Source organism: Brassica rapa, chromosome A05 (genome assembly GCF_000309985.2).
Source record: "Brassica rapa cultivar Chiifu-401-42 chromosome A05, CAAS_Brap_v3.01, whole genome shotgun sequence".
Taxonomy (NCBI): Eukaryota; Viridiplantae; Streptophyta; class Magnoliopsida; order Brassicales; family Brassicaceae; genus Brassica; species Brassica rapa.
The window spans coordinates 10,147,194-10,170,323 of record NC_024799.2 but is presented as its reverse complement, the minus strand read 5'-3'; the positions used below and the strand labels follow the sequence as shown (position 1 = coordinate 10,170,323).

The window sequence follows — 23,130 nt, the reverse complement described above, 5'->3', positions numbered from 1 at the left end:
AATAATATAATACCTAATGAGTTTAGGAGTTTTAGTTTAATATATAAGGAGATGCAAGGGTGTTGCATAACTTAAGAGTTTATGAGTTTGAGAGTTTGAGATTTTGAGATAGTTTCCTCAAGAGATTAATAAGAAGAGTTCTTATTTGGGAGTTCATACAATCTTATATTTGAGACTTGATTTCTAGAGATTCTACGCGGCCGCAATCATCCCCAAATTGATGCCGTTGTTTCCTCTGGAGATCATGTTTGCCGCTTTAAATAGCGGGTGTCTCGAGCTCTCCCGGCTGATGAAGCCCAAATTCGTTAAGGTCAACAAACATGATGAATGGTCAAACAAATATTATAGTAATCGATGTAAGATGTGGAGCTCCGAGAACTTTGTTAATGAAGTTGTATCTAGACGATGGTAAAGAGATAACGGGTGGTTTTGTGTTTGTAGCTGCACCTTGTAGGAAAGCTGCCTACGTACTCTCTTAAGAGAGATCAAGCCACAAGTAGTTCATCATGTGGTTTTTTTGGGTTTACCTTCCAAGTGGTGAAGTTGAGATTATGATTAATACTGAAACCGAGTGACCGGACAGTTGGATAGCTAGAAATGGAACAATATCTCTTTGGGATGATAGCTTTGGTTAACGTCATTGGGGTGAAGTCGTCGAGAAGCGCCTGGGAAAGATGCTCGGTTCGTCAATGAGATCTTCGGTTTTTCGGTGACGGGTTGGCATGGCGGTGAGTGCTCTTCGGAACGAAGTCGTCGGGGAAGCGCCAGGGAAAGATGTCGGTTCGTCAGTGAGCTCTTCGGTTCATGGTGACGGGGTTGGCACGACGACAAGTGCTCGTCAGAACGAATTCGTCGCAGAAGCACCTGGGAAAGATGCTCGGTTCTTCAGTCGTCACGGCGGCAAACTCTCTGTCGGGATGATGTCGTCAGGATCGTCACGGCGGCGAGCTCTTCGTCGGCGTGAAGTCTTCGGATGAAGATGTCATCACGGCTGGTCGGCCGACATTCTCTTTGCCAGAAGTCATAGTGCGACACCTGTCCCCTCCTATATGGAAGACAGCGTGTCACCCCCGACGCATCATCATACAACAATGTGACACCCGTCTCCCTTTCACTAAGGACGGCGGGCCACCAACAATATCCCGTAATATAAAAGCCCATAAACCCAATAACACTCATCCAAGCCCAAATAAAATCCGAAAGAAAAGCCCAGTAGCACCAAGTCCGTCCAAATATCACATACTTATTTGTCTCACCTGAAAAGGGGAAGAGTGAGGGGTGAGCGACAGAGAAATCGCTCAGTGAGGTATGGAATGCTACCCCGTAGTCCATAGACCCGGACATAGCACTCCGAATAAATATGAATTAATTCTAATGCATGTCAAACACGGTACCTAAAGTACCCAAGCAACAAACAATGGTCCTAGCGAGGTGCACACTCGCCGCCCACTAACAGGCCAAAAACATAATACAGCTCGAGATAGTGCTCGGACACCACCCGTGGACGATTTATCGACACTTCCAGGCTACAGCTCAACCGGTCGACTATAGTTGGCCATAACCTCATACAATCCGGCATACAGAAGTCCGTCTTTGTATCCGTCTCCACACAAAAACAATCCTAGCTAAGCATTTACATTAAGTGAAACAATCAATGTTGAATCCTCTAACAACCTAATTCCGGTTTAAAAAAAGAACCTAATAACTAAACAAGCAATGACAGACTCGATTTCACACCGACGAAACACATTATAAATAAATTATATTTATTCGTGTACGAGAAGTTCGGGAATAGACCCTCACCTTAGCAATTAGGAGAAGTAATGTATATTAACTCCAGCTGCTCAAATAGACTCCATATCTGAAATCAGATCGAAATTATGAATCAGAACGCCTTTCGAACGGTTAAAAACGGAACTGGTCAAGGTTTCCGGAAAAGTCAACCCGCAAGTCAAAGGTCAACCCGGTCAACCCTTGACCAGAAATCGATTTGACATAACCGACCGGTTTACCCTAACCAAACCGAAATCAATTTAAACCAATCAAACCAGTCAACCAACCGGTTTACCGAGTCAACCGAGTTAACTCGCTGAGTTGACTCGACCGAGTTGACCGAGTCACCGACGAGTCACCGGTGTCGGTCCCCGGCAGCGACGGCGAAGGGCGGCGGCGTCTTACCGGGAAGTTCGCCGGCGGCAACGATGGAGGCGATTTCCGGTGGTGGCAGAGTTGCGGCGGAGGACGACGGCAGAGGCGATTTCCGGCGACGGCGCGTGGACGAAACGCGCGCAGTCGGCGTAATTTCTGGAGGCGCGTACGGCTTCGTCTGAGCTCCGATTGCGGCGTGGTCGGTGTCTACGGATTCGTTTTGACGAGAGGAACACGATGATGGCCTTGCATGCACGAGAGTATGTGACGGTTAGAGAGTTATCGACGAATTACTAAACGGACGAAACTAAGCTTAACTGCATGGCGGTTTCCGGCGATTCTAAGCTGCGGTGATCGGTGGTGAAGAGCTTGGCGTGGTCACGACATGCAGTAGCTCCAGCGACAATCATCTTGGTGGCTCAGCTTCCACAACATCTTCCATTTCTCAATTCGTATAACTCTCTTTTCTTTTTATTCTTTTTCTAATTTCTGATTTTTCTTTTGCTGGAGGAAAAATAATGGGGATGAGGTATTTATAGGCAAATATCTTGGGTCTTTAGGTAGTGCTTGGGCTTTATCCGGCTAATAAGTTCCGAGACCGGGATCGGGTCGTTACAATTCTCCTCTACTACAAAGAATTCGTCCCCAAATTCGAGTCATCCGTTAATTCTCCAACATTATTGAAACAAACTTCTGAATAATCAATATGGTCGGTCTCTCAGGTCTCATCTCACTCTCAACAAACTCTGAAAAACACAGTCGACATTCTCTAAACTGCTTTCGCTTGATGATCTAAATTCTACACTAGCTGACAAGACGAGTATAATTTTCCTGCGGTGATTTGACGTCTGCCGCAAAATAACTCTGGTTTTCCTTCAACTTTTTTCAACGCTGACACATAAACCACGTCATGGAAGGTTGATACAATGCTGATAAAACAACTGCAAGCAGCTACTCCAATCCGGTCCAGCGAAGGCTACAATCCCATGTACCTTGGTTTAAGCTCCTTTAGCTTCTGAGTCTTAGGTCCCTTATGAAATGTCCTTATTTTCAGGTATACTAAATAACCCATATGTAACTCCAAATCCTTATGGCGCTTAGCTGCATAAATCCTCTGACGGCTATGGGTTTTCTAAAGCCAATCTTTGAGCATATCCATTTGCTCTACGTCTCTTGAACTATTAGTAATTTTAACTCATATCGCTCCCCCACTTTGGTCCAACAAAGTGGTATACGACAATGCCTACCATAAACAGCCTTGTACGGTCCATCTCAATGCTTGAATGATAACTGTCGATATAAGAAAACTCTATTAGAGGTGGATGCTTTCTGAACTTCCATCCCATTGGAAGATGCAATCCCTGAACATATCCTTTAAGTTCTAAGTAGTCCTCTCTAACTGACCATTTGAATGCCGATAATAAGTTATTTTCCTATGGATCTTTGTCCCAAACGCCTTCTGAATGACTCCAAAATGCAGACGTGAACTTCGAATGCCAATCCAATATAATGCTGACATAAACTCCAAATCCTTACAATCACGCTGATGTGAATCTGCACCAACTGATCAACTCTGTCTGTCTTCTAAATTATTTTAGAAAATGGGTTGACTTGGTAAGTCTATCCATGACTACCCATGTGGTATCCTTTCCACATATGGTGATTTAAAATCGAGTAACAACCTCCATAATCAACAAGCCTCATTTCCACTCTAGTAAAAGCAAGCTCAAAATAACATGATCGATAATTGATCCTCTATCATAACCATCTGACATAGACGCAATGTAGCTACAATCTTTTTCATAATAGGCCAATGATTATAACGCTTTATATCTTTGAACTCCTTGATATTTCTGATGGGTACAGTAACACGAGTGATGTGTTTGCTGTAAGATCCCTTTTCTTAACAGCTTATCGTCCAACACACAAACTCGGTTTCGATATAGATACATCCTGCTCAAAGCTGTATGATATCCAATACTCCCAATATCGATCAGCCAAAACCAGAATGTTAACATGCGCTTGGTGTATCCCGCATAGCAAATCTGCATGCTCCAAACCTCAAGGTCATATGTCTTTCCCTTGATAATAACGACACACCGTCTGAGACTAGCAATTGTCCCAGTAAACTCCTGAACCTCCTTGGTTCCAGATACGTCGCTCATATGCCTATCCAAGACATTTGTCACATGGTTGTCCTTACCAGATGGCATGCCATATCCAAACTGTAGTCTGCTAAAAACTCAATCCTATTGCACTGTCCACGTACAAGCTTTAATGAATGAAGATAAATTTCAGATTCTAATAATCCCAGAGAATCTGGACTTCCTTCCCTACAATTACGAGCTCCAAAACTATAACGCAAATACCGCTACAACCTCTCCGGTGTGATGCATATGAATGACTTAATCCTCTTACCTCAATTTAAATCCAAGCCTGTATATGGCACATCAGAGTAAGCCTCAGCCACTGTAGAACCAAAACTGGTGTCTTCATTAGTTGTGCTTCTATTCAGTGAAACTTCTCGAACAAAAATCTATCCAACCACACTTAACGTCTTTACATGTAGACTGTATCTTCAACATTACTATAACGGTGAAACCCTTGATGAAATTCTAGTAGTACACTGTTAACCCAAAAAGAACGGCAGATCTCTATAGTGCTCTTAGGTTTCGACCTCCCCGGAACGGTATTAATCTTCTTTGGATCTATCAAAATTCTGCTTCCAAAACCATGTTACCCAAAAAATCCAACATCCCTCTGTCAGAAGCTACACTTCCTCAACTTAGCGAACAGCTGATGCTCTCCAAGCTTATCCAACACAATCTGCTAAATGCTCACAAATCTCCTTTCTATTCCAAAATAAATCAGGATGTCGTTGATGAATACAATCGCAGACCTATCCAACTGTTCACGAAAACGTCATTCATATCTTCATGAATGCAACGGTGCCATTGTCGACCCAAATGGTATCACTACGAACTCATAATATCCATAACGGAAATCTGCATTCCATACATACTCCTCAGCTATAGCAATTTGATGGTATCCTGATGCCAAGACAAACTTCGAGAACGATGAGCCTCCATTAATCTCTTCTAACAACTCATCAATACGATGGTTACCATGTTCAAGTCTATGTAGTCGATACAAAATCTGAAACTCCCACCTTTCTTCTTTACAACAACAATGATGCTCTCCATGGTGAAGTACTTCATCTGCTAAATCCCTTATCAAAGAGTTCCTCCAATTGCTTTCTCAACTCAGTCATCATTGTTCGTGATAGACGATAAGAAACTCGTGAAACCAGTGTTGTTTGCTCCAAACAATTCGCAATAAGGTCTCATGTGTCTTGTAGTGACCGTTCCAAAGGTCACAAATATATCTTCATACTCTGCAATAACCGGAAGATCCTACAGCTCATGCTGTCCATCATTCTTAACCATCGAAATGGTAGTCAAAAATCTCTATGTTCATATATTTCATAACTCCTCAGTATGTAGCATGCATGCATAAAAAATTCCATCTGCTCCAGCAATATGAACTCGTGCCCTCAGGCAATCCAACACTACTCGATGTCGTGACAGCAAATCCATCCTAAGGATGACATCGTAAAAACGTAGCTCCATCTCTGACGAGTCTCCGGAGAACTAGGCCCTCCAAGCATAACTGGTACACTGCGATGAATATAAATAGTTCCCAATGTCCTATGTCAGTTGTTCAAACTGACACATCTCTGAAAAGATCAACACTGCCAAAATTGGTAAACATACCAAAGTGTAACTCCAACATCCACACAACGCAAGCTGCTGCACCCCAATTCAAAAGCGATCTCCACGAACTCACAAAACAAATATACCTCCAAAATAGTCAATATACTCGTACACATGCCAACCAATGGCTCATACCTCACATCACATAATCTCCATAACAAAACTCGTGGAACGATTACTTGAAGTGGGCTGGTGGCAGAAACGTCACATATCCACTCCTGGAGAACCTCGAAATCATGACCGAAGAAACTGATAACTCCCGAGAAAGCTGACGAACTTAAACATCACCCAACTGTTGAACATCTGGCGAGAACCCTATTAGTCAAAGGACGAATGACGATGATTTTACTCATTGTCATAGAAATAGACATTTGAGTTAGTAATTACTGGACAAAATGGTGCTAAAAGAATTTCGAAATATATAAATAAATATATATATATATATATATATATATATTTTAAACAAAAAGAACATTGAAAACCAATGAAAACCAAATCCTCTGATCGCCATCCCGGACGGAACCGGGATGGAACCCCGCTCTGATACCAAAATTTCGACACCCGTCACCTCCTATATGGAGGACAGCGAGTCACCCCCGACGCGTTATCATACAACAATGTGACACCCGTCTTCCTCTCACTAAGGACGGCGGGCCACCAACAATATCCTGTAATATAAAAGCCCATAAACTGAATAACACTCACCCAAGCCCAAATAAAATCCGAAAGAAAAGTCCAGTAGCACCAAGTCCGTCCAAATATCACATACTTATTTGTCTCACCTGAAAAGGGGAAGAGTGAGGGGTGAGCGACAGGAGAATCGCTCAGTGAGGTATGGGATGCTACCCCGTAGTCCATGGACCCGGACATAGCCCTCCGAATAAATATAAATTAATTCTAATGCATGTCAAACACGGTACCTAAAGTACCCAAGCAACAAACAATGGTCCTAGCGAGGTGCACACTCGCCGCCCACTAACAGGCCAAAAACATAACACAACTCGAGATAGTGCTCGGACACCGCCCGTGGACGATTTATCGACACTTCCAGGCTACAGCTCAACCGGTCGACTATAGTTGGCCATAACCTCATACAATCCGGGATACAGAAGTTCGTATCTGTATCCGTCTCCACACAAAAACAATCCTAGCTAAGCATTTACATTAAGTGAAACAATCAATGTTGAATTCTCTAACAACCTAATTCCGGTTTAAACAAAGAACCTAATAACTAAACAAGCAATGACAGACTCGATTTCACACAGACGGAACACATTAGAAATAAATTATATTTATTCGAGGTCCTAAGCCGTGTACGAGAAGTTCGGGAATAGACCCTCACCATAGCAATTAGGAGAAGTAATGTCTATTAACTCCAGCTGCTCAAATAGACTCCATATCTGAAATCAGATCGAAATTCTGAGTCAGAACGCCTTTCGAACGGTAAAAAATGGAACTGGTCAAGCTTGCGGAAAAATCAACCCGCTGGTCAAAGGTCAACCCGGTCAACCCTTGACCAGAAATCGATTTGACATAACCGACCGGTTTACCTAACCAAACCGAAATCAATTTAAACCTGTCAAACCAGTCAACCTACCGGTTTACCGAGTCAACCGAGTTAACTCGCTGAGTTGACTCGGCTGAGTTGACCGAGTCACCGGTGTCAGTCACCGGCGGCGACGGCGGCGAAGGGCGGCGGCGTCTTACCGGGAAGTTCGCCGGCGGCAATGACGGAGGCGATTTCCGGCGGCAGCAGAGTTGCGGTGGAAGACGACGGCAGAGGCGATTTCCGGCGACGGCGCGTGGACGAAACGCCCGCAGTCGGCATAACTTCTGGAGACGCGTACGGCTTCGTCTGAGCTCCGATTGCGGCGTGGTCGGTGTCTACGGATTCGTCTCAACGAGAGGAACACGATGAAGGCCGCCTTGCATGCACGAGATTCGCAACGGTTAGAGAGTTACCGACGAATTACTAAACGGACGAAACTAAGCTTAACTACATGGCGGTTTTCGGCGATTCTAAGCTGCGGTGATCGGTGGTGACGAGCTTGGCGTGGTCAAGACATGCAGTAGCTCTGGAGATAATCATCTTGGTGGCTCAGCTTCCACAACATCTTCCATTTCTCTATTCTTATAACTCTCTTTTCTTTTTCTTCTTTTTTTAATTTCTGATTTTTCTTTTGCTGGAGGAAAAATAATGGGGATAAAGTATTTATAGGAAAATATCTTGGATCTTTAGGTAGTGCTTGGGCTTTAGCCGGCTAATAAGTTCCGAAACCGAGATCGGGTCATTACACATAGCGTCGGACAAATGGCCTTCTAGATCTCCTAGAAAACCGCTCTATAAAACTTCGCTCTGTTATGTTATGTTATTATGGTATATAAAATTGTGTCTTATTTGTCAGATTCCTAGAATGAGATAATAACAATTGGATACATACCATATAAAATTTCACATCAACTTAATATAAAAAAATAAATGTGAGTGTATCTTAGCAAATATAAAACTATGATAATTTTAACTAAGTTAAATATTCAAAAAAATTCGTATATTCATAAATCAACATAATAAAGTGAAGTAGACAATTACTGAATTTATTTGAATTTAAACGATATAATACACGATTTGTTTTGAAATCAAACAAAAAAAACCTAAATAACAAAAAAATATTTATAAACTTTATATATTTAAATTAAAATTTTAATTAATAAATTTAAGTTTTCATTTCATAAATTTTTGTAAAGAATTTATTATTATGCATTGCGAAGGAAACCACCTAGGAGTGTAATTAAAAATGTACATTGTTTGTGAAATGTAAAAGTGTATTTAAGTACTATGGCTAAAGTTTTTGTAAGAATATATATATATATATATATATATATAATTAATATTAATATTAATATTAATATATATAATTAATATTAATATTCACCCCAAACTGAGCATTGGTTAAGAGATTACAATAATAAAATTGGACCAAAAATAAAAGTTAGTAAACCGAAGTAAACAAGAACCAAACAAAAATATAACATCTTCCCGCAAATCTGAAAGAAAAAGAAAAAAAACAGTAGTCATCCTAAAAAGAAATGCAATCATAAGAAACGGTTTTTTCGAGTTTTACTCGATGCAAAATCATGTATGACAGTTTCAAAATCAATGATTTCTAAGATATTCTTTTCAATACATAAAATAGCTAAACCATTCAATCCTTGAGACATTGAAGATCTTAAATCATTTTTCAATAACTTTAATTTTGAAAAGCTCCTCTCTGCTGAGGCTACAGTCACAGGTGTAGTCAAAAGAATTCGATAAGCAATTGAAACATGTGGATAACAGCCTACACTTTCAACAAACTCTAGAACTTCACTAGGTTCTATAGATACACCGGGTATAGTCGTTTGCAGTATTCTCAATTCAGAAAAAAGATCATTCAAATCAACATCAGAAGAATCGCCATTAGAAAAAGTATTGTAAAAGATTGTGCAATGAGTTCGAAGTTCACTTTCGTCTAACACTTTTAATCTCAACGAATCGAATAAAAACCCAAAAACACTTTTAAAATTCATCATTTGATCAAACCTGTTCTTCACCGAAGTTATAGCCATGTCCACAACAACAAAAAAAATAGCCAACTCTAAAAGCATCCTCACCTGATAATTGTACTTGTTCACCTGAATCAGTTTCATCAAACTGCTTTTTCCTAAAGACACGACGCGTATTTGGAAAAACAGGATCAACATCCATCTCATGAGCAATATTTTGAGCTAGTTTCAAGCTAGAATTAAACCCTTCATTTCTATATTTCTAAAAAAACAGCAGAACACCTTCAAGTTGTTTTAAAGCATTGTCAATGCACATAGATTTAGACTGTAAGTTCTTACTGGCCGAGTTAATAGCAAACAAAATTTCATACCAAATGACCATGCCAGGTAAAAATTCAAAATTATCAAATGCCATAATTAAACTTTCAGCATCACTTTTTGTCATAGCATCTTCACATGATTCATACAATTCTAATAAAGCTGACCTTACTTGCAAAGCTTAAAATCTGATAGCTTTCACACTATTAATTCGGCTTTCCCAACGAGTATTGGATAATGATTTCACTGTAAAAAAAGAAACATGGTCAAGCAATATATGCGTTGCACAACTCCAAAGAAAGAAATATCTTTCAAACATGAATGAGCCATATCACTAACCACAAGATTAAGACTATGACAAGCACATGGCATATACAAAGCTTTTGAGTTTATATCAAGCAATCGTCTTTGAACACCTTGATGTTTTCCTTTTATATTAGAACCATTGTCATAACTTTGACCCTCACATTATCAACATCAAAAGTAAGAGACTTTAGAACAGCTAATAATTTTTCAAAGAGCCCTAGACCAGATGTGTCATCTACCTTTAGAAACTCTAAAAAAATACTCTTCTACTCTAATTTTTTTATCAGACATGTTCACACATCTTATTATTAGAGTCATTTGCTCTTGGTGGCTCACATCTGGTGTACAATCAAGAATCACTGAAAAGTATTTTGCCTCTTTGATATTTGCAATAATGGAAAGCTGAACATTATGAGCCAAAAGAGAAATAAACTCATTTTGAATATTATGGCCAAAATAATGATGATGGATTTCATGATTTTGAATGCGCCTAATATGATCTTGGATTATCAAATCAAATTCTGCAATCATTTCAATAGCTCCTAAGAAATTACCATTGCTTTCTTGGTAAAGTTTCTCATTTTTTCCTCTAAAAGCTAAGCACCTTTTAGAAAGAAATTTCACAATATCAATTATTCTAGTTAAGCCCAGCCTCCAACGTTCTTTTTCTTTAGCAATTTATTTTTGGAGTTATTTATCAATTGTTGGATCTCTTTCTAATCTAACTTTTAGTTCATTCCAAGTTTTCATATTAGTCACGTGTTCTATACTTCTGTCATGATCTTTAAGCCTCTCACTAAGATGTTTCCAATCTTTAAATCCATCATTTGCTAACATATTTGAGCAGCCAATGGATTTAAACAATTTGCAACAAAAGCAATAGACTTTGTCCACATGTTTTGAGTAAACCAACCAATTTCTATCACTAGTTTCTCCATTACTCAACTTTCGAGAATAATAATTATATGAGAAATGTCTAGAATACTTATCTAAAGGAAACACAAGATTCATTTCTCTTTTAGGCTCTTTTTCAATTAGCACATCTCTTTTTGTTGTCAAGATTTTCCCAGGACCTAGGATCATAAACATCAAGACAAGAACTTGGTTCTTCAAAAAAATTCTGACTTTCAACATTAGATGCATTAATCACATTATCATGCTCACTCAAATGACTAATCCCATCACCAAAATGATCATTTGATTCAGGAATATTATCCACACAATCAGATTTCAAATTTTTATCAGCATTTCTTTTTATCAAAAATTTATCTAAAGAACCTCTTTGTGATTCAATAAACAATTCACGAAGTCTTTTTCTCTTCCACTTTTGACATCCAGAATTAGTTCCAGTCATGATGCAAGCAAAAAAGTTAAGTAAAAGGAAAATTACACCTGGATTTTAGAAGCAAAAACTGAATTGATGAATATTGGATGAAGCTGAAACTGAAATGGATACCTGAAACAAGAAAACAAAAACGATACTCGGAGGTTTTAGAAAAGAAAAAAAATATTTTGCTCAGTACCAAAACAAAATCAATGATCTGTGTTTATGCGCATGTATTCTCCAGGATTGTCTTCTCTTGCATTAATTGGTAATTTATGCTTGTGTAGAAAGAACAAAAACAAGACAGTAAACAAAATAAGAAAGATCACTTACAGAAAACAATCAACGATGCAATCCTTGAAGAAAACAGGAAGAACCAACGATCTTGAAATCTTTTAAAGTTGTATCGTCACCACTTACCAGGCCTGATCGTCACTGAAATATGCAGGGGAAATATGAACAGTTTTAACAGAAGAGAAGAAGACGCCATAATTATAACTAGATCTTGACCCGCACCCCGCACGAGTGTTGGATTTAACTTGCGTTCAATATAAATTTATAAACCATTAATTTTATAAAATGTCAATTTATATTTTTATGTTTTGTAAAATATTTTTAGAGTAGAATCTATTATATTATAATATAAATGTTTGATAATAATTTTTTATCTGTACGTAATATTATATTTATAATTTTATAACTTGATGCAATTTGATGTAATTGTAATATTCATATATTAACCTATTGATTTTTTTGTTTATTTATTTAAAAATGATTTAATTTTTTACAGTAGGTTTTTATGAATTATTATTAATTTTATGATATTTGGTTTTCTTAAAAATTGTATTGTAGCAGATTAATATATACTATATATTACAGTTTGTGTTTTTTTTCAACAAAAATAAATAACAATTCATTGTAATTAATTAATTAAAATTTTGATTTTAAGTGAAGTGACAGATTTGTAAATAAAAAAGAAATGCAATGGCTAAATGTGTAAATAAAAAAAAATATTTAATCTGCTATCTTTGTTTCCAAACAATTCTCATTTAATTTGCTATCCAAATATCCAAACGACAGAATCTGTAAATAAGAAAGAAATACAGTGACTAAATATGTAAATTAAAAAAAATTAATCTGCTATCCTTGTTTCCAAACAACTTTCATTTAATCTACTATTTAAGTTTCCAAACAGTACCAAAAGGTACTTCAGTTTTAATAATATAGATATTACGGTAAGCTCACATTACGGTAACTATTAATTATAATATTTTATTAGTTAATTATAATTTGGTAAAAAAATTATACAGATTAACATAAATAAGATTTTGTTTCCATAAATTTAGATTTATAAATTTCGTATTTATTAATTTCGTTTTACAAAAACTTTAGATTTATAGTTTACAAAAAAAAACTATACTAGTACATTAAGAAAAATAATGGCCCCCCTCCAGCAATGGGACCCTGGGCCGGTGCACAGCTTGCCCCTAGTCTTCAGCCGGCCCTGGTGATTGCCAGAGCTGTGGAGATTGTAAGGATAAACCACCTCCACCGGCCAATATTGACACGAGTGCAACTCACCATGGCCGATAGAACCGAGACCACGAAGCGTGACTTTGCTAGAACCGGAAAATCTAGATATGAGGAGTGTCCTTTGCAATCTCGCCGTCCTCGAGTGAGATCTCGAAGAGGAGAAGCCGGATCTGACACCCACTTCTATGGACATCGGCTGGAATCATCATAGCCTCTCGGTCTACAGACCACGCATGACCGAAAAGGAGAGAGTTTCAGTGACTACATGCAACCATAACCACTTAATAATCCGTCGATAAAGATAAGACGACGAGGACGGAGCCCTCTTACACTGACAATGACAATGCGTACGTCGACGGCGGAGAGACCGATCAGAATGATCAGAAGAGATGTTTTAGAGAGAGGATGGAGATAAAAAAAATTTAGAGACTGCTTTTTATGTTATGTTAGCCAACATATGTACTGTATATAGCTAATTAAACTTCGGTATGAATGGTGACCAAGGAATGAAGAGGAACAATGTATTCCTTAACATTTCTGAAAATATTTACCATTCATAAATAATACTTTTTCCTTTTCATTTCTTCTCGTTCTTTTTGTTGTAGAGAAATATAGAACCTCACTAACTGTTGACCATTTTGTAAACAAGAGGAACAAATAGGAAATAAACGAAAAGGAATAAAATTACAGAAATGAAAATGAATGGTTGTTCCATCCCATATTTAACAAAGAATAACTTTGTTTTTTATTTCTCTACAAAAAAGGAATTGTATGAAATAAGAAGGAAAATTTATATTTTATGAATAGTGATTTTTTTAGGAACATTAGGGAATACATTATTCTTCGTCGTTCTTTGGTCACCAATCATACCAAATACAACGAGGAATCATTATTCTTCATCATTTCTGTAATTTTATTCCTTTCCGTTTTCATATATGTTTCTAATGTTTATGTAATGGTTACCGGTTAGACTTTTCTTGTAGGCAAAATCTTCTTTATAGTGTACACCACTCATGATGCCGATAAAAATACCCGTATTAATTAATGTGAGCATTCAAGATTAGGCAAAGTAGGGCTGCTTATAGACTAAATCACAGCCTTTCGTTGTAGACTCGATCCATGAAATAGGAAATTCAAAAGTTAAAAAAGCTAATATGTTCTTAAAATACAGAAGCTAATATGTTCAAAGTAAAACTAAAAAGCAGTCAAGAAAAGCAAAAAGTCTTTTAATATTCTTTTTTTTTTTGAGAAAATCTTTTAATATATATATTTTTTAATAACTTTGGTGATTCTAAAAAAAATTTAGAACCAAGGACTAATTATCAAAATGTCCATAAAAATCTGATTTTCTTACCACTTAAGAAGTCTATGGATGACCAAAGAAAATCGAATATAAAACTGAAATTCCAATTCAAACCTCTTTCCCACTAAGAAAAACCATTTGGTTTTTCTTTTTTCTATAGCCATTGTTTAAATCTTTACGTAAAAAGTCGAATCAATTAACTTTTTTGCATGGCTGGATACGGTCTTGTTTTATTACGAAAATATAGTATTTGACTGGACTAATTAGTTATTAATGTCTGTCAAAAACAATGGTAGCCAAACGTGGATCCGTGTAGTTGTCGGAACGAGAGACTTATCTTACACATGTGCAGTTCTCCTATATATTAGCAATATATAATTTGGTAGTGTTCTTATCAATTATTATTATTATTTAGTAATTATGGATTATATATACGAATAGATCAAGATAAGTGATTTTCTATTATGTTTATACTTACTTACAAGCTACCATTATTAAATCATAAGCATGACTATAAAGGTATTATTTTTACAAACTATCAGACCAGTGTTTTTTATTATTATTTACAAAACATTATGAAGTTCAATTCGAGAAATTATAATACTCATACAACTGCAAAAAAAATGTAAGAAAATAAAAGAAGAAAAGAAATGGAAATTGTGAGAAAATGAACTGTTATTATTAGTAGTAATATAAATTCACCGAAATTTTAGGCCATTATTTAAAATATAAATAATAATCAAAAAGCAGTCATGACTCACGAAACCCCACATAAAAAAAATCACTTCTGGCGGCTAGAATATAAAACATAAGTACATTTTATGAGATTTTAGTGTATATGTAAATACTATTTTTTTATATATATGTAAGTGAACACAAAGCTTTTCCCAGCTGTTTCTTTCTTTCTTCATATCCATCTTCCATCTCCTCGATCTCTCTCTCTCTCTTAATCGTCTAAGTCTATATTTGAGAACTGAGAGTATGTTTGTTTGTTTTTCTCCCAAGAAAAAAAGAGAGATGAGTTGTTTCATCTTGTCGGCCGAGAAAGTTATGAATGTTCTTCTCTTCATCGCCATCTTATTTGGAATTTTCGGATCAAATGCTCAACTCTTACCCGATGATGAAGGTGCGCATCTGTTCTTTCTTTTCAGTTCATGTTTTAAATTTCGAGTAACTTGAAATTGGAAGAAACAATTATTCGTCGGTTCCCTGTCAAAGCAAATAATTTATTGAAAAAAATTATCTTTCTTAAACTAGGACGAAACTATCCTAAAGTTCAAAAAAAAAATAACTATCCTCTCTTGCTTTTCTCAACAAAAAAAAACTATACTTTCTTTTCTCTTTTTGTTTGTTTAAAACTATCTGTAAAAATTTTATTATCAAAAATAAAGATTATTTTTTGACAAAAATAACTTTAAAAACCTTAAAACTGAAATAAAAACAAAGAACTGCAACTGTTTTTTAGGATATGTCCTCTCCATTTTATATTAATTTTTATAATGCAAAATTTCGTAATAAAATAAATATTATTTTGAAATTTTAATATAAAATTTTTTAACTTATTTTTAATTTTTATTGGTTGAAATAGAGTACAACGGTTAAATTGTGATATTTTTATTTAATATTTTTATAAAATTAAATATTTTTTAGCTTGAATAAAAAATTTAAAACTGACATTATAAAACGGAAAGATTATATATATAGTTAAATTTGACAAATGAGTGGAAAGTATTGGAATTATTTATTTAATTTGGTGGACCCACCTCAATAATGGAATCGTCGTCACTAGTGTTTGATCCACAAGCTGGAATAAAGAAATATTCGGTGAATATATTAATAGTATTATTTATCGGCAGAGAACCTACGATATTTCCATTTCCTTTTTTTGCACACATTTTAATTTCGTTTATGAACTACAGATTTAGACTAAACCATTTTATGGTCGAGCTTGTCACATATATAAAGATCGATCAAGCTCCGTCAACTAAAACATACATTTATATGATTCATACAATTATCTATCCTGTAGTTTCTCAATTGATATGCTTAATTTATTCCAATAAAAACTCAGAGTCAATAAATTATATTTAATGTACCGATTTGGATATAACATATATATTTTTCAAAGATGTGTATTTCAGTGCAAGTTGGGTCAATGAGAGAGACGTTGAGATATTCAATTATCTCCCATTAGTCCATTACCTTGTTCATTAGTTGACCTTTCCTCATTTGTGTTTATCAAAATCTGACTTTAAATCTCAACTGTCAAATGTTTGACTTTGTTTTTACAGTTCAAACATTGCGGACGATCTTCGCAAAGCTTCAACACCGACCAGTGAACATCGAAAGGACTTCTTGTTCGGACAGAAATTCGAATTTCACTTCCGGCGAAGGAAACCGTACCATCATCTGCGACTGTACTGTAAACTCCACTTGTCATGTCACTCGAATGTTAGTAAACAAACGAACACTTTCTCTTCTTCAATGTTTCTACTCTTTAACTTGTGAAACAAGAAACTAACTTAGGGCTTTTTCTTTCTTGATTTTAGATTTCTTAAAAGTTTAAGTTTGCCTGGGATTTTCCCCCCTGAGTTCGGGAACCTCACACGTCTGCTAGAGATGTACGTTTACCATTTTACTCATATAACGATCTCTGTTTCTAGGGTTTCTGAAACTTGGAACTCAAGCAATCTTTGTTTGTGCTTTTTTTCTTACAGAGATCTTTCTCGGAACTATCTCAATGGAACAATACCTATGACCTTGTCTCGAACCCCACTTGAAATCCTGTAACTATGCTCTCAACTTGTGTTCTGTTTTGTGCTCTTGTGATGATATAGTTGTGCTGATTCTTGTTTTGTTAAATAAACAGGTCTGTAACCGGAAACCGTCTCTCTGGACCAATTCCTCCTCAACTTGGAGACGTTACTACACTTACTAATTTGTAATATTACATATCTTAATTCGTTTTCTTGAAACCAAAACTGAAGAGATGCTAACGAGGGAACAAAACATTTGCAGGAATCTAGAATCTAATTTACTCTCGGGACCAATTCCTTCAAGCTTAGGGAGCTTAACAAGTTTAAAAAGCTTGTAAAATCCTTTATCATATATACCTTTTTTATTTACTTTCTGTATTGTTATTACAATTTTTACTTTAAGTGATTTGATTGATTTATGTCACAGGCTTCTCTCTGCAAACAATTTCACTGGTCAACTCCCTCAGCCCTTAATCAATCTCAAGAACTTGACAAACTTGTAAGTAGATATTCACCGAGGATTTCAACAATGTGTAATCTTTAGAATGATTCTTAAGAACAGCTTTCTTGTAGTCGGATCGATGGGAACTCTTTATCTGGGAAGATACCTGAGTTTATTGGAAACTGGACTCAGCTTGATAGGCTGTGAGTAAAAGCATTGTCTCTCAGATTACTTCTTCTCAAGAACATTTTGTGGTTGCTAAATTATTATGATATACTGCAGAGATCTTCAAGGCACATCAATGTCAGGTCCAATTCCAGCTTCAATCTCAAACTTGCGGAACTTGACTGAACTGTAAGCAAGCAAAAAAAGTTTTTCTTGCCATGCACGTCATCCAAATATTTTTTAGCTTAAAGAAAGCTGTCTTTCATTATCAGGAGGATAACCGATTTGAATGGACCAGCCTTTGATTTTCCAGACCTGCGAAATTTGATCAATATAAAACGACTGTAAGTTTAATAAGGTTGACTATAGTTATGTTTTCATTAAACAAATATGTTTAACAATCTTTTTTTGCATGCTTCATCAGTGTACTGAGAAACTGTTTGATAAGGGGACGTATCCCGGATTACATTGGTTCCATGATTGAGCTAAAGACACTGTAAGTTTAATACTCTCTCTCTCTCCCTCTTGCTAAATCTATTTGGCTAAAGGGCTAATAATTTTGATCAAGATCTCACATTAAAATTATGTGTGCTGCAGAGATTTAAGCTCAAACTTGTTAACTGGTCCAATTCCAGATACATTTAGGGATCTGGATTATAACTTTATGTAAGTTTTTGAAATTATTAAAATACTAGATGATGATGATGATTGAAAAAAAAAACTGAATCTTCTTTTTGGTGCTTTAGGTTTCTGAGTAATAACTCACTATCAGGTCAACTTCCTCAGTTCATCATAGACAGTAAAGACTCGGTGTAAGCAAAAAAAAAAAAACTTACCCTGTGGCTCTGTATAATTATCTGCTTATACATGTCCTTTAATGATTTGTTTCAGGGACTTGTCTTACAACAACTTCACTCAGGCACCTTCTCTTAGCTGTAGTATGCCTGATATGTAAGCACTATTGTTCTTGTTTCACATTGAAAATTCTGTTATGTTTATTGTCTACTTTACTTTTTAATGTTTGATATCTAATCAGCTTTATTGGTAATAAACTTTCAGTAACTTGGTCTCCAGCTACCGGTCAGAAACAGCTAACTCGTTAGTCTCCTTTCTTTTTCCCTTCTTTTTTCGGTTTCATTAAATCGCAAAACCGCTGAAACAAAACAAACAATGTCTGCTTGTGTAGTGTTCAATGGTGTTTGAGAAGGGATCTTCCATGTCCCACAGAAGCCAAACGTGAGTGTATATATATATATACTTAATAAACATCTACACCTTAAAGATTCAATCATTCAGAGTGTTAACTCACATATGTACGTTTCAGATTCCTCTCTATTCATCAACTGTGGAGGAGAAGCAGTGGAGGTTGGAAAAGACACGTATGAGGAAGATTTGAACAATAAAGGAGCATCAATATTCATGCCTGTTAGTGATAGATGGGGATACAGCAGTTCTGGAACTTGGATAGGCGATGACGGAGTTCCCTATTTAGCAACAGACGAAAGATTCAACTTGTTAAACGAATCTGTTCCACAGTATTACAAAAGAGCACGTCTCGCTCCACAATCACTCAAGTACTATGGACGATGCTTGAGAAGTGAGAGTTACAAACTGCAGCTCCATTTTGCAGAGATAATGTTCTCTAATGACCAGACTTACAGTAGCATAGGGAGACGGGTCTTCGACATTTATGTTCAAGTGAGTTTCATTTAGCAGAACGAAAAAAAGTCTCAAAGTCTCTATCTCTTTGTTCTCTATCTCTTTGTTCTAACAAGAGAATGATCTGTTGTTGCTGCAGGGGAACTTGTTGGTGAAGGACTTTAACATAGCAGAGAGAGCAGGTGGAGTTGGTAAGCCATTCACACTACAGATTGATAGGGTTCAAGTGAATGGAAGTACGTTGGAGGTTCATTTGCTATGGTCAGGGAAAGGCACAAACGTGTTACCACAACGCGGTGTTTACGGTCCTCTCATATCCGCTATAACCATTACACCAAGTGAGTTTCTTCAATCTTTATAAATCACTTTTTTTTTAATACCAGGAGGTTCGGGGCCTAATTCCAAGCCCGTAATTGCCCAAGCCCGAAACCGCAGCATGTAATATTAGTTTCATAGCAGCTGTATTAATGTTCTTTCTCTCTGCTGTTGTAGATTACAAGGTTGATGACGGAAAGCCATTGTCAAATGGAGCTGTTGCCGGCATTGTAGTTGCAGCATGTGCGGTTTTCGCCTTTCTTGTTCTATTAATCCTTAGGCTTACAGGTTACTTGGGTCGAAAAGAAGAGGATGACAATGGTAACAAGATAACATCATTCTATTATTCAAGAACTTCTCTAAGTTATTTTCAATATCTCACTTTCTTTTGTTTTGTTTTATCAGAAGAGCTTAGGGGTCTTGATTTGCAGACAGGATCATTCACACTGAAACAAATCAAACGTGCTACTAATAACTTTGATCCAGAAAACAAGATTGGTGAAGGAGGATTTGGACCGGTTTATAAGGTGATGAATTGCTTTAGATAATTTCTGTGAGATTATAGTATTAATTACTGATGTGTTTTTTTTGGTTATTAGGGTGTACTTGGTGATGGAACAACCATAGCAGTGAAGCAGCTTTCATCAAAATCAAAGCAAGGGAACAGAGAGTTTGTGACTGAGATTGGGATGATCTCAGCCTTGCAACACCCTAACCTTGTGAAGCTTTATGGTTGTTGCATTGAAGGGAAAGAGCTTTTGCTTGTGTATGAGTACTTAGAGAACAACAGTCTCGCTCGTGCACTCTTTGGTTAGTTTTCCATTCATCTGTAGAATCAAAAGTTCTTGGAAAAAATTTATGCTAAAGTCTCTTTTCTTAAAACAGGTTCAGAGAAACAGAGACTTCACTTGGATTGGGCAACAAGGAACAAGATATGCATAGGGATTGCTAAAGGGCTAGCTTATCTACACGAGGAGTCAAGGCTGAAGATTGTCCACAGAGACATAAAAGCGACGAATGTGCTTCTTGATCAGTCTCTAAACGCTAAGATCTCTGACTTTGGTCTTGCTAAACTCGACGAAGAAGAGAACACACATATCAGCACAAGGATCGCAGGAACAATGTGAGTGTTCTTAAACTCATGGCAAGTCTTATACTTTTTTTGTCTTATTTAGCATGCACCAACTTTTGTTGTTTTGGTTGACGCAGAGGCTACATGGCTCCAGAGTATGCAATGAGAGGCTACTTAACAGACAAAGCTGACGTCTACAGCTTCGGAGTTGTCTGTTTAGAGATTGTAAGCGGGAAGAGCAACACAAACTACAGACCAAAGGAAGAGTTTGTGTACCTTCTTGATTGGGCTTACGTCTTGCAAGAGCAAGGGAATCTCCTAGAGCTTGTGGACATGGATCTCGGCACAAACTTCTCCAAGAAAGAAGCGAAGAGGATGTTGAACATTGCTCTGCTCTGCACGAACCCATCTCCAACGCTGAGACCACCAATGTCATCTGTTGTGAGTATGTTGGAAGGAAAAATCAAAGTGGAACCACCGTTGGTGAAACGTGAAGCTGATCCAACTGGTGCAGCTGCGATGAGGTTTAGGGCGTTTGAGCTTTTATCACAGGACAGCGAGTCACAGGCTTCGACCTTTGAAAGGGATAGAGAACAGAAAAGCTCGTCGTCGATGGATGGTCCTTGGGTTGACTCTTCTTTCTCTGCGCCTGGCAAAGATGGTAACGTGAAACAAGAGGAAGAAGAAGAACGTTCGTCATCATCGTCAAGGAAACTTTTAGATGAGCTTACCGAGGTGAAGGTTGAGTAAAGAACTCAAGAGCCAAGAAGCTAGCTTGGAACAAGGAGAACGTTAATTATATTTGTCATGGAAACTGTTGGATGAAACAAAGAACTGTATAGATTATTTTGTTGTTGTTTAATCAAGATTTCAAAAATTTTCAGTTTTATTAATGCTATTGTGTAATTCTCTTTTTGATTACAGAGTTTGATTTTAGTTGCCATTAGAGACCTTCTTTCAGTTTTGTTAATGCCATTATGTATTTCTTTTGGATTAGAGAATTTGATTTGTAGTTTTACTCTATGTTACATGGAAACGGAAGCGGGTACGTGGAAGCGGAAGCGTAATGAAGCGCAAAAGCGAGATTTTTTAAAATATTAGGAAGCGGGTACGTGTTGGAAGCGTATATCCATATATAAATATATATATATATATGTAAATTTTTTAAAAAAAATTTGGACTAAAAATTATATGATTTAAATTTGAAATAAAACATTTATTCATTTATAATAATTTTGAAATGATTTTGAATTAAAACTGTAAAATACACATAAATTAAGTTTACAAAAAATATTATATTAATTATTTTTAATACTTCATAAATAATTGACACAATATGTTTCAATATGTGCTATATCTTTAATAAAAAATCTCAATGTATAAAGATAATTTATAGTATTATTTTTGATATTTGTATATTTATAACTCAATATTCATTACTATTATTTTTTTCATTTTATATAGATTAAAACTATGGTTTTATATTTTATTGATATACATTGTATTTTTTTTAAAACAGAAGCGTGATTCCAAAACGGAATCGTAAGCTTCCAACAGGTTTTTAAAGAAAATATTTTAGAAACGTTTTGGAAGCGAGATTCCGCAAGCTTCCACAAGGTTCCGATTCCGATTCCGGTTCCGAAGCGGGAAGCGGACCTCCGATGAAGCTTCCGTGCAACGTAGGTTTTACTACATACAACTTTAGTAACATGAGGCGAAAGCATTGTTAAGCTGGATGGAGAAAGAAGGCTGAGCAGCGCTTGCAAGAGGAGTATCAGCTCTAATAACCACAAAGCTGGACAAAAGTGAATGCATCCCTTTCTAAAGAAAACGAGATTTACCATATCAAACTTCCCATTGAAGAAGATTTAGGTGATGTTATTTTTTTAAGAAAATTGAGTTTTTACTCCAATTTTTTTACACTCATCTTATGACTTGATAATATTTTGAGACCATTAACTATTAAATTATTATATTTTTAAGACTACATTGATAACCATCAGACTCCGTCAGAAATTCCCAACAGTAACTAATTTTTGGATATTCGTCGAGAATATTTTGAGCAATTGAATCATAGAGATTGAGAACGATTTTTTTCTACAAAATCCTTTGAGCAATTGAATCATAGAGACTAAGAGCAGCTTCTTCTACAAAATCACAATTAGCTTCAAATATTTGATCAATTTAAGACAATTTCCAGAAATACAATTGTCTAGAAAAGTTTCTTGCTCATTATCTTCCCTAGCAAAGTTTTATTTAAGACAATTTCCAGAAATACATCAACATCTTTGACAACCTCATCATTATGTAGATTACCGTACTTTCTAATGTACTCACTAATGGATATCGACACATTTCTTGTTCCATCTCATCCTCAATGTATTTCATCCTATTTGTATGGTATTTGTGAAAGAAAAGACAGTGTTTGGTTCACTGATAGAGATATTAGATGTGCATTACATAATAAATAAAA

General features: G+C 36.4%; 1 protein-coding gene and 1 long non-coding RNA gene across 4 annotated transcripts; one reads left to right on the top strand and one right to left on the bottom strand.

Moving 5' to 3' along the window:
- Positions 1–993: 993 nt before the first annotated feature.
- Positions 994–12,173, bottom strand: LOC103868434. Of its 2 annotated transcripts, XR_004457951.1 has the most exons (5): positions 11,746–12,170; positions 4,392–11,544; positions 2,179–4,208; positions 1,804–1,861; positions 1,001–1,256 (listed from the first exon to the last, which is right to left on the bottom strand). It is a non-coding gene; the product is annotated as an uncharacterized LOC103868434 (long non-coding RNA). The 2 variants fall into 2 exon arrangements; XR_632888.3 differs by lacking the exons at positions 1,804–1,861; positions 2,179–4,208 and having other exon boundaries at positions 994–1,674; positions 7,122–11,544; positions 11,746–12,173.
- Positions 12,174–15,093: 2,920 nt separating this feature from the next.
- On the top strand, positions 15,094–21,653 carry LOC103868433 (probable LRR receptor-like serine/threonine-protein kinase At1g53430). 2 transcript variants are annotated; one of them, XR_004457944.1, is made up of 24 exons: positions 15,094–15,374; positions 16,540–16,699; positions 16,798–16,869; positions 16,966–17,034; positions 17,118–17,189; positions 17,267–17,338; positions 17,432–17,503; positions 17,578–17,649; positions 17,729–17,800; positions 17,884–17,955; positions 18,036–18,107; positions 18,209–18,277; positions 18,358–18,423; positions 18,503–18,562; positions 18,671–18,709; positions 18,798–18,847; positions 18,936–19,309; positions 19,410–19,608; positions 19,763–19,906; positions 19,991–20,112; positions 20,185–20,395; positions 20,471–20,708; positions 20,795–21,533; positions 21,590–21,653. XR_004457944.1 is itself a non-coding variant. In XM_009146523.3 (23 exons), the coding sequence occupies exons 1-23, from the start codon at positions 15,230–15,232 to the stop codon at positions 21,405–21,407; spliced, it is 3,135 nt and encodes a 1,044-aa protein (XP_009144771.1). In that variant the 5' UTR covers positions 15,094–15,229; the 3' UTR covers positions 21,408–21,648. The 2 variants fall into 2 exon arrangements, 1 of the variants encoding a protein (XP_009144771.1); XM_009146523.3 differs by having other exon boundaries at positions 20,795–21,648.
- The last annotated feature ends 1,477 nt before the right edge of the window (positions 21,654–23,130 follow it).

What these genes read in the sequence shown, in the direction of transcription:
- LOC103868433 (XM_009146523.3), top strand. Translation starts at nt 15,230, where the DNA reads ATGTTTGTTTGTTTTTCTCCCAAGAAAAAAAGAGAGATGAGTTGTTTC. An exon ending in ACTTGTCATGTCACTCGAAT is followed by an intron (nt 16,700 to 16,797) that starts GTTAGTAAACAA and finishes TCTTGATTTTAG; the next exon opens with ATTTCTTAAAAGTTTAAGTT. An exon ending in TGGACTCAGCTTGATAGGCT is followed by an intron (nt 17,650 to 17,728) that starts GTGAGTAAAAGC and finishes GATATACTGCAG; the next exon opens with AGATCTTCAAGGCACATCAA.